At 34.8% G+C, this 12,265-nt stretch overlaps 1 protein-coding gene across 3 annotated transcripts in view; it reads right to left on the bottom strand.

Moving 5' to 3' along the window:
- MPP7 (membrane palmitoylated protein 7) overlaps positions 1-12,265 on the bottom strand; it is a 246,052-nt gene that overhangs the window by 63,836 nt on the left and 169,951 nt on the right. For 2 of the 3 annotated variants that reach the window (XM_028507783.2, XM_036022593.1), the window contains exons 12-14: positions 6,366-6,386; positions 6,253-6,264; positions 5,195-5,236 (exon numbers count right to left, since the gene is read on the bottom strand). The exons of the other annotated variant lie outside the window; for it this stretch is intronic. In XM_028507783.2, the coding sequence (XP_028363584.1) occupies positions 5,195-5,236; positions 6,253-6,264; positions 6,366-6,386 (75 nt within the window). The remainder of the gene's footprint in view (positions 1-5,194; positions 5,237-6,252; positions 6,265-6,365; positions 6,387-12,265) is intronic. 3 annotated transcript variants of the gene reach the window in all.

Below are 12,265 nucleotides of genomic sequence, written 5' to 3'. Positions count from 1 at the left end.
AGATGACTGGATTAAGAAGTGTGCAAAGTATCCTTTGCATACATACAAAGGAATACTACTCAGTCATTAGAAAAGATGAAATATTGCCATTTCCAATGACATAGATAAATCTTGAGGATATCATGATAAATGAAATAAGTCAGACAAAGTCAAGAACCATATGATTTCACTCATATGTGGGATATAAAACTGAAAACAAAAAATGAACAAATAAGACAAGCAAACAAAAAATCCCATCGGCACAGACAATATGGTGGTTATCAGAAGGAAAGGGGAGTAGGAGGTAGTCAAGGGGAGAGGGGGTTAAGTGTATGGTGGTAAAATGAGATTTGACTTTGGGTGGTGAACACACAATGCAAAATATAGATGATATATCATAGAATTGTATACTTGAAATACATAATCTTACTAAACAATGTCACCTCAACAAATTTTATAAAAATAAAAAATTACACACAGTAAGAGATTAACTATAACTGATACTGAACTAAAACAATTTTAATAATATACTATAATAAAAGTTTTGCAAGTGTGGTCACTCATTTCAGGGGATCCCTTGCTGGCATCGTTGTAGAAATGCTTTCTAGCTCAACACGTTACCATCAATCAGAACACATTTTCCATTCATGTTTCCTACCCACAAATTCCATGCCTTTTCCACCTGAACTAATAAGCACTCATCATGCCCTATGGCTATAACTTTTGTAAACCTTGATGTGCAACAGCAAAACCAGCACAAATTTCTTTTTCCTGCTTCACATTTTCACAATTGATTTGTTCCAACCACCAATCTCCGCAACCTCAGCATATGATGTTTCTTCCTTATTATGTTGAGAACATTCACCTTTTCCTTAAAGCAAACACTTTATAGCTTCTTTTTGGAATATCCAAATCGCCAGTATCACTAGTCTTGCACTTTGGGGCCATTATTAAGTAAAATAAGAGTTACTTGAACACAAGCACTGCCATACATTGACAGTGGGTCTGATAACTGAGACAGCTACTAAGTGGCTAATGACCAGTTCGCACACACAGTGTGGAGACACTAGACAAAGGGATGATTCTTGTCCCACATAGGACAGAGTGGGATGGTTCAAGTTTTATCACACTACTCATAAAGGTGAGCAATTTAGGACTTATGAATTGTTTATTGAATTCTTTCTAGAATTTTTCATTTAATATTTTCAGACTGCAGTTGACTATAGGTAACTGAAACCATGGAAATGAATAAAGGGGGAGGGGAACTACTATCATACAGTTTTAATAATAATAGTATATATATAAATAACCAGAGAATATAATCAAACTTGTTGACTCTGCAAAAGAAGTCATTTCAAATTTTTCAGGGTCACTAGTTGAAATGTTTCCTCAAAAGAAGAAACTTTTATCAGAGACGCCATTATTTTAAGCACCCTATTATCACATGTCATTTTCTTTTAAAAAGTCTTTTTATTGTACGGTTCTCTTCTCAGGTGCCTTGCTATACTCCCTACCTCATCAGTAGCTAAATGAACTTCTAGGTGCATGAACCCACAGTAGTCTCTTAATGCACACGTGTCAGAAGAAGCATTTAGACCAAGAAGCGGCAACATCATTATGCACACATATTGAACACATCAGCCACGGTTTCCCTTTGCCACAGTAAGGTATGAAAAGGATGACTATTGCTTGTAAGACCAGGAGTTGAGCAGACTGGATGGCTTATCAGGGCTTGCAAAGTCACCATCCTATTGAAGCTAATGACAGGTAGAAAAAAATCTTAAGTTTTATTCTGTCAACACTAATGTGTAACATTCAGTCCTCAAATAAACTGATTGTACCATTTTTCTTTAAATGCTTTTTGGTTACTTTTATTTCTGCACATTTAAGAACATGGATATAAGAAAGCACTTCATTAGTATAATACAAGTGCAAACTGAAGTGTTAGGAGAATGTCTACTGATATCCCGTCTCAGCATTGGCAAGACATGAGGAGAGGTGGGAACTGTGTTGAACTGGAGAACTTGTGTTCCATTTAAGGAGTCAGTTATAACTCAGTTCTGCTCATTATTAGGAGTTAAGAAATGACTTGGTTGAATCTTTTGTTTTGTCAAAGAAGCCAGAGATTTTTACATGAAATTCCTTACATATGTGTGTCTAACAAAAATACATCTTTTGTATAAAAACCTAAAGATTGTGAGCCACAAGTTTTGTATTATTTTATGATTTATGATATTTCCATTTTACCTAGATGGTGTCCTATTTTCATATGCAAATGGATGATGTAAATAGAATGGTCTCTTGGAAGCACAAAACCCTTTGCCTATTCGAAAGAAAAAAATTTTTTTCTGAGTCACAGGATATCCACATGCTTAACTTCACCTGCTAATGCCAAATTCTTTTACCTAAAGCACTCCCATAGTCGCAATTCCATCTAATCTAGTCTGCTCTGGGGGTTTGTCCAGCCAGTTATTTCCTATATGAGACTTTCAACCCACAGGCTTGATTATCTCTCTCTACAAAATTGATCTTATTTTCCCTTCCCACTAAAATATTCCTACCGTCAACTGTAAAAACCCACCTTGAACTCAACTGCTTTCTCTCACTGTCCACCATTACATCTTGACACCTTGCAATTTGGCTTGCAATAGTTTTTTCTCAGATGTTATCACTGACTCCACAGAACAACGAAGTTACTTCCAGAGCTAAAGGCATTTTCTCTAAGCTCTTTAAAAACACTCACCTTCTGAACACCTTTGCTTTTGCACTTCAACTTATGTCTACTAATTAAATATTTATTTTATAAAATTCCTACATGCTTTAATACACAGATTAAATACCCATGTCTTGTTCTTTCAATAAAATTTTATACAAATAATAATGTGAGTATAAACATCAGGCAAAACATTTATAATGTACAAATTACTTAGCCTGTCACTGAAGACCTCACATTATTAAGTGCCATGCTAAACTTCCAGCCTGATCACATACATGTCACCTAAACTTAAATACACCTTTGCAACACTCTTCTCTCTCTATGCTATTGCTTCTGCCTTCATCCTCTGCTGCTGTCTAATTCTTTCTAATCCATGGTGCCCAATTTTATTGTCATTTCCTGTGGGACTGAGTCCCTCACTGCCTCAGGCTGAGATGATCACTTCTTGTGAATTATAGCATTTTATGTGACACTTATCAGACAATGCTTTATGTCACAGCTGTTTCACTGGATGGACATACACTTACTGTCTAACTGACAATACAGAAGTCCTTAAAGTCAGGAGGCCAGGTACTCCTCTTTCTACACTGCGAGGTAGTAGCTTGCACTCATGGCCCCCCATCTCTTCACCTCTCTCGGTATCCACACTCTGAAGTGGTCTCTTCTCAAAATGACTCTGGATTGGCCATGACACTGTTTTGGCCAATGGAACATTAGCAGATGTGATGTGAACAGAGGCTTCAACAGCACTGACATACCAGAGATTGTTTTCGCTATTACTCTCTGGAACCCTGAGACTGCTATAATGGCTAGCTTACTGGAGGGCAGAAAACTACAGGAAATAGAAACAAGTTCACCGAGCTGAGCACCACTGCCTCCCGAACAACCGGACCCCAGCTGAACTGCCAGACTGTAAAGATCCAGCGAGCCAACAGACCAGAACTGCCAGGCTGACCACAAAATTAGGAGAACAATACGTGCTTGCTGCTTTAAGCTGCTACAATTTCTGAGGACATTAGGGGGGAGGCGTTAATCATATACGGAGTATTCGGCACACTGTGTTGTTCTGAAATGAGTAAGGAATTAATGGAATTTTAACCTCTCTCTGATCATCCGATTCTCTCAGTAAATTATAGTTTTTTTCTAGGCTAAAAATTGGAATATTCTATATTTTTGCATGGATTTTTTGTTTTGTAGAATAAAAAACTAGAGGCCAGAATATTTTAAAGGATAGGGACCAAATACTATTAGTTACATAGATGTGGATTTGAAACCATGGATGCACCATTTACTGCCTTTAGGTCCTCACGTAAATCCTTTAAACTTTCTGGGTTCGGTTTCCTTTTCATAAAGTGGATAAAACATCCAGCACATTTCTTCAATAACCAAGAGATGTTATCACATACAACTGACCCTTGAATAGTTTAAGGGCATCAACCCCTTCTCAATTAAAATTCATGTATAAATTTTGACTCCCCAAAAACTCAGTTGTCCCTTGGTATCCATGTGGGATTGGCTCCAGGACCCTCCTCCCCTGTGGATAGCAAATCTTGCAGGTGTTTAAGTCCCTTATATAAAATGGCACAGAGTGTTGCATACACATCCACTAACGCCCAGCTCCAGATGGAAAATACTGTTTTCAATCCATGAATAGTTGAATCTGTAAATGCAAAACCTGGGGATACAGGGCTGATACTGTATATTTACTGAAAAATATCCACATAGAAGTGGACCCACAGAGTTCAAACCTGTGTTGTTCAACTGTCAACTGTACATAAATACTGCAGGTAAGGAGACTGAAGCAGTCTCTCTATAGCGGTGTTCCTACACTACCACCTCTCGTGACGGAAAGGAGAGAAGCTGTCGGTGTGCTGCACATGGCAAGGGCAGGCAAGGTCTGAAGTGAAATGTGAATGAAGATAATTCTGGTGCCTTAAACATTTCAGGTATCTTGACTTTTGTTTATAATATTCCTGGGCATCTCTAAACTGGCAATCTTTCCTTCCAGTACAGATTAGCAAGTTAATTATGAAGCATAATTATAATTGGAGCTGTTCATTCAGTGGTTATTTGTGAGGGTGGGGGGCGGAGAGTTGTTAAGGAAATAATAAATCATTAGAAAACAACCAAAACATTTTAGAAAGACGTAAGTGATAGAAGATTTGAATAAGTCACAGCTAGCCAGATAATTTAGAAATGTCCAGGCACTGTTAATGGGGTAAAAGTAGCACAAATAGATGCTTTTTCATCCTCTCTCAAAAATAATATGTGGCGGTTTACAAAAATATAGCATTTGGAAAGCTTCTTGAATAATAACCAAAACACACTATGAATTCCTTTGTGTCCAACCCACTGAGCCTGTTGAATATAAAGCTTCATGCTGCCCCCAGGAAATGTCATGGCATGCTAATGCAAATGTGCTAATTTAGGATAAAATAATATAATGGTTTTGAAGAACAACAGAAAGAAAGATATCTTCGTCCATGGCCAATTGCTCACCTATATAGGTTCCATTGTTGTTACCAGCAGAATCAGCATCTTCTGGATGGAGTGTAAAAGCATACAGAACAAAAGCCAAGAAATAAAGCAGAAGTTAGAAGCCCAGCCACAGATGCAAAAAAATAAATCACTTAAAAACCATTATGTAAAGCACAGCAGAGAAAAGCCCTTACAATGCCACTCTTAAACATAAAACATTGTTTTATATTTAAGTTTAAAGTGGCATTTTCAAACAGCATGCAACTCTTTTTCAACCTTCTTCACGGGTTCCTTGTTGAAGTTCCAAGAAAATTATAAAAGGCTTGCCTGAGATGTTTATACTTTCACAGTTAAGGAAACGGCAACACTTGGTCCCCAGAGTACATTTATTTTTGTAAATCAGGCTCTTTGCTAATATGTCAAATACAGCACTTATGTTGGCTCACTGGATTAGACAGAAAGGTTAAGATTAAGATACATCCTTTCTCTTGATAGGAAGAGATGCTGTATTGGAAAGGAATAAAGTCATGATATTTCTACATTTATTTGGGCTTTAAAAATGAACAGATGAAAACACTTAAAAATAATGTGCTATTAATTACTTCCAGGAATTAAATGAATATTGGGTTATGTATGTCTTAAAAACTTAAGTCAAAGAGTACTTAAGATGTTAGGCCTTTAATCTTCACACATTGTACAAAAACTTCTGTAACTAATACACAGCTTGTGCAGAAATCAAGTAGTTGAGAAGATCTCCCCACATCTTTATGTTAAAATAACTCTTTCAATATATTTGAATACATTGTTTTCTTCATTCACCTGTATTCAAGAATATTGACAGGGAAAAAACAATGTACTATTTCAACCTACTTCTATATCTTTGCTAAATGAAGCAAAAAAAGAAAATACACTCCTTTCCGAAAACAAGCCCGAACCATGAGTTTTGGTTCTGTACTGTCAAGTTGGAAGTTTGGATGTACAATGATCTTTTATAAACTGCTTGTTATATTCGACTTAAACCCACACACGTGAACTCAGTAAAATTACTAGACTACGCAGGGAAGCTTTTGTACATGTACCTTTAATTTCCTCTGAGAAGCACAAAGAAAATGAAAAAGAAAATGATTAAATGTGCAGAAAAACACAATTAAAGCAGGAAGATGTGGCATCCAAGGGAGGGGGATCCACCTACCACACTCAACTGTTTCCTCATCTTAGAAAAGCCAAAGGAAAAAAACAAATGTATTTTAAATATTTTAAAATTATTAATCAACAAATAAATAGAATTTTTGAAAAACCACATTTTAGGCTGCATGTAGTCTTGGTCTAAAAAGAATGTACATACATAAGCAGTACAAACACAAAGCCTTCACAGAGCTTATTAAATACAGAAATGGGGGAACATACTGTCGGTATTTTTCAAAATAATACCCTCGATAAGGGGATATTTATTTTTCATAGAACAGTCTGTCTGTAAACTAATCTGTTCATGATAAAAATAGTAAAAGAAAACATTTTAGAAACAACTAATTTTACCTATAAAATGTCTAAGTATCCTGGAAATTGAATAATATTCTGCCAATTATCAACTTATTACACATGTGAAATGAGTCAGACAGAAAGTTTTATTTTCATCCTGCCTATATTATTTGATGAAAGGTATTTTAATGAATTATAGAAATGATCCCTGCAAGTATAGTCTTTGATGAAAGGTATTTTAAAAAGTAATCCTAAACATTTCTTAGGTTACTAATAGGACAGAGTTAAAGAATTAATTAAAGAGTTAAATTTGAATTAAGAGACTCACCTTGAAGGAAAAGTGGATAAAGAACTGGCAACTTAACAGAAGCAAAATCTGACCATGAGTCAAGGTAGAACATACATGACCTCATAGAGGGAATGGGACTGATGGGAACAGTTCCCGGCTCCCTTTTGTCTCCAAACGGCAGAATGTCAGTCAAAGAAACACCGAAGAAAGTGTGTACCATGGTGTTTTTACTTTCAAATACCTATGGATCCTCAAAATGTATTGGTTCTATTTGAACACTGTTAGCAAAAATGACAAGCACACCATTATTATTCAGGCCTCTATTATGAGTTACCCTCATTGTGAGTTTATTCACACTCATTCCTTAGTAGTGCTGAAATGCAGTATGTATCTAAACAGATTAATAGAAAACAAACAATAAGCCATGTGAGATGCGTTAGCACGGCCAAGCAAGTAGGCATAGTGAAAATAATATGAGCAACGCTAAGACTGATCAGTCTGTGATCTCAGATACTCCACCAGAAAGTAGCCAGTTAACACAGAGTGTATTTTCTGACGGGAGCAGCAAGACAGATTGATTAGAGAACCAGTGTCACGTAAAGCCATGTTACACACATGCACAAAACACAAAAAGCTCAAAATACCAGTGAGTTCACAATAAAAATAAACACCTCTAATCTACATTACATATAGTATACGTATATTTCATGGTCTAACAAAAAGTCATGAATATATTGCATAAATCCATAAAAAGAGTGCCTCTTCCATGCAATACCTAAGTAGGAAGACAATGGTATTTTAGCTTAATAAAACACATATGTGTGTCTCCAATAGAAAGTCTCATACTTCCTAGACATCCAGTAGGAAAAATTTTTTTTTGCTTACACTTACCATGTTTAAACAAAGAGGAAAGAAAACTACATAAAAGGTTGATCTTGGAAGAGAGTTGGGATACTGGGTGATTTTTACTATGGTAAGGCACTTTTCTGTACACATTAATGCATGGACTTACTTAATTCTGTAACAACTCTATGAGGCAAATGCTATTATCCCCAGTTTGCAGAGAGAAAATCAGAGATACAGAGAAATGAAGGTCTCAGAAGTGTCCAGACTGGGATTTGGATCCATGAAGTCTGGCACTAGGTGAGTTTTTAATCACTATACTACACTATCACAACAAAATCACTTTTTAATTTCTCGAACTTCAAGCTAGAAAATACAAGACAGGGGAGAGGTTAAGGAAAATAAGGAAAATAAGTTTCAGGCTTCCTGTCTACTCCTACCTCCTCCTATCATGCCAGCCTCTTGCTCCCCAAGCCCCCAACTTCAACCTGTCTCCTCTCCCTAGTCTCATCAGAAATCCACTCTACATCTTCAAGCATCGAAGAGCAGGATGGGAAAATTATAAACAGCACAAGGAGGACAACAGGTCACAAAGTGCGCTTTTGCTGCCTTCAGAGAATGGAGTGGAAAGGCTATTGTGCAAAACACCTGATAGCTCTGCACAACAGGGCAGGAGAAAACTTTCCCATAATGCTGGATGTTTCTCTGAAGGGGACATATCTGAAACTCTGGACAAGGGAAGAAATAGGTGTAATATTATTCACAGGGGCAAAGTTAAATCCACACCCTAGAAATGGCTCTCCCCTTCCTCCCACACTGCAGTCTCTCCTACTAGTCTGCAATAATCTGTGACGACTGACTACACCCCTAACTGTTCATCAGCTCTCTTATGGGTATGGTTCTGGGTCCCCAGACAAGAGGCAACAGTATGACTTAGAATCCTTCACCCGGAGAAGCTAAAAGCACATCCCCTGATAGTGTTTTACAAGCAAAAACACTATACTAAGTACACTAAAAACACTAAAAACACTTTACTTAGTATATCTTCATAGACTAAGAACACAGTTTACTGAGGCAAAAAGTGAGCACTAAAATTAGAAAGGCCTTCACCTCAACCATCGCATGACATGAAGTAGTCAGACGTGTAATTTATAGCTCGGTTCATTTTTTATTCTTTCCACACAAACGCTAACCTTTGGCATCTCCCAAAGAGAGTCAGTATTAGGGGGGAAAATATTTTTTAGCATTTTTAAAAACCCCATTGTGCTACACAAAATCCCACCAATATTAACAAGATGTCTGACAACGTTTTAGACAAATTTAATGTAAGAACATAAACCATCTAATCTATTTGTTAGTTTTTGATTTGACTTTTAATTTATGAATTAACTTTATGGGTGAATACACTAAATAAATATTATTTAACACTATAAAAGGAAGGTGCTTACTCAACTTGGAAAGTTGTATCTATCATTTGCAAATATTTGGCCTTTAGAACATCGGTACCACATACAGCAAACATGTTCATTTACTCAGTGTTTGAATTCTATTGATGGTAGATTGTGATCTTCAGTCAACAAAATGTTTGTCAAATAAGGTTACACCCTGTTTGAATAGGTACTTTTGGATGCTGTTAAAGATCGTTTTTATCCATGTGATAACAATCACAGTTGGTTAAAACAAACTCTAAAATAAAGTATTTTATGTTTTTACCAACTTTAAAAGGCAAAAAAATATACATTTAAATTTTTTAATTACAAGAATTCTAAAAGAGCTATGTTTTAAAAGGAAAATTTTTATTTATTTTTATTTTTAATTGTATTTTATTGTTTATGCTATTACAGTTGTCTCAGTTTTTCTCCCTTTGTCTTCCACCCATCTCTGCTCCCCTCCCTCAGGCAATCCCCTCATTGTCTGTGGCTGTGGGTCATGCATATATGTTCTCTAGCCAATCCCTTCACCTTCTTTTGTAAAAGGAAAATTTTTAATTGATATTATTCAATCAGCAGTGTTATAAATTTTCAGATATTTATATTTTGATAACTAAAAGTGGAAACTAACTACCGTAAATAAATATCATATCTGAATATTCTGCTGTAAAATACAACTATATGAATAAGAGCCTTTTCAAATACCATATAAACTGGACTTAATATAAATATCACCCTATGGAAGTTAAAGTTAAATGAATATTTATGCTATTAGGAGGATATTCTTAACTTAAATACTTTGATTTCAATAGAAAGTTGGGGAGGGTGGGAGGGGGGAAAGGATTGGGATTAAAAAGGAGAAAACTGTATTTGAACAATGATTAAAATATAATAAAAAAAGAAAAAAAAAGAAAGTAAACAAATAATATTTCAAGTAATCAAAGAAATTCATAATTCTTTTTAAAGGTTAGGTGATACAGTATTGCTTTATAAATGTAACCAAACTATTTAAAAGAAGCTTTTTGCAGAAAATCACTGAGTACTTTAAGTTATATCAACACACAAATTACAAGTTGCCATGCCTGTTATGAAAACCGCTCCTATATACAACCTAAGACATAATATACAATCTTACTCATTTCTGAAATACTTAACCTCTTTCATGTAGTAATCTACAAGTCAGTCAAATCAAAGAAAACCTATGAGACATCTGAGTCTGCTCTTCTGTTTCTATTACTAATATAAATCTATTATGTGAGAACCTATTTTTAGATGAAAAAGGGAGGAAGGGGACACAAAATCTATTAATAATTTCTTTCTTGGCTAAATATTCTTCCAAAAAAACAGGAGGACATGAGTCCTCATATCAAGCTTCTAAGATTTAGTAATATTTAAGAATTTATGTTTTCATTTTTAGTTAGGTATGTCTCATTTTAAAAGGCAAATTATTTAAGAAGACTATTTTCTCTATGTGTGTAAGCTAAGGGGAGGAAATGACCAAGCAGCAAACATGAACATCACCCACACTTAAGAGCTCTGCATTAGGATGGTAGTATTAGAGCCAGAGGAAGTCAGGATTATCACAGCTCTTGATTTTATTTACCGTGGAGCCAGGATCCAGCATTCCAGCACAAACATAAATACAAAATTAATATTCCTTTTTTCTCTATTCCTTTTTTACTTCTATATTGACATTAACTGAACCCCTATAGTTCAGACCCATCTTCCATGAACTTTTTCTCAGTGCAAACTTTACATGGAGAGATTGAAGTTACAATCAATGACACACTGTGAATCAAATAAAGAATAGAGTACAGTAAGAGCAACCAATTTATAGGGGAAAAAGTTAACTGGTCAATTTGATATACACTAAAGTCATTATTCTGAATTCAATACTTAACAATGACTTCCTAGGTTTTAAGTACATTTGTAAAAATTTTAACAACATAAGTATTTTTTAAATTTATAAATACCAACATGACACAATTATTCTTTTAGAAATTTTACATTAAATTATATGCTTTTCTTAAAGCCTATTCTATGAATTACTATTCAAAGCCATAAAAATAAAAGATTTTATATTGTTTTTCTTCATAGTTTTATTCTATAATTTAGCACACGGTATGATAATATGAATGTCCTATTCCAAAAATCTAAGTACCAAATGTTGAGGTCCAGAAAGTGTTGAGTCAGATGGCCTTTCCAAATTAAGTTATATAAAGAACCACTATCAAATACAAAGGTTATAAAACAAAGTACTTTTAAATGACTTTTAAAATGTTCCAAAACAGCACCATGATTTCTGCATAACTTTTGAGTTTAGGGGTTTCTGAGGCAACAAAAAAATTTCAAATGGAATTTTAGCTCCTTTAATATGAAGACACTAGATTTTTATTTAATTTTCATAGAAATACACTGTATCTTTGAACAAGGTCATATATACTACACATATCACTGTGTCTCTGAACAAAGTCACATATATTATATTGTGACTTAATTTAGATAATATTGACCAGATTTATTTCTACTTAAAAGAGTAGTTATATATGTCAACAAACAATGCATCTCTCAGTGAATCAAAATCTAGTAAAAAGTAGAAATAAAAAAGAGAGAGAAGGAAAAGAAAAAAAGGAAGGAAGAAAGGGTGAAAAAGGAGGATCAGTAATATTTTTAAATGGTATTCAAGAGGCAGAAAAAGAAAAAATACTAAAACATCCAAATGATAACATTTCAGTAGAGATAAATCCTGGAATAAATATTTCTTGGATTCAAATACTTAAGCATTAGTATATAAAAATTATGCAAATAAACAAACAAAAAAGCCTGCATTACAATTATTACTTACACACACACTCTCTCTTTCTCTTTCTCTCTCTCTCCCCTCCCTCCCTCGCCCCCTCACATTCATGCACATCTATACTGAAACCAGTTTGGGAAGTATTAAAAACACAACCTATCCACTTGTACAGTTCTTAAAAGAAACATATTTCAAAAAATTTAAATAAATAAAAATTCATAATTATATCAAATTGTACATTTTGAAACTGCCTA

Source organism: Phyllostomus discolor, chromosome 1 (genome assembly GCF_004126475.2).
Source record: "Phyllostomus discolor isolate MPI-MPIP mPhyDis1 chromosome 1, mPhyDis1.pri.v3, whole genome shotgun sequence".
Lineage (NCBI taxonomy): Eukaryota > Metazoa > Chordata > Mammalia > Chiroptera > Phyllostomidae > Phyllostomus > Phyllostomus discolor.
This window is presented reverse-complemented; position numbering and strand designations above follow the sequence as displayed.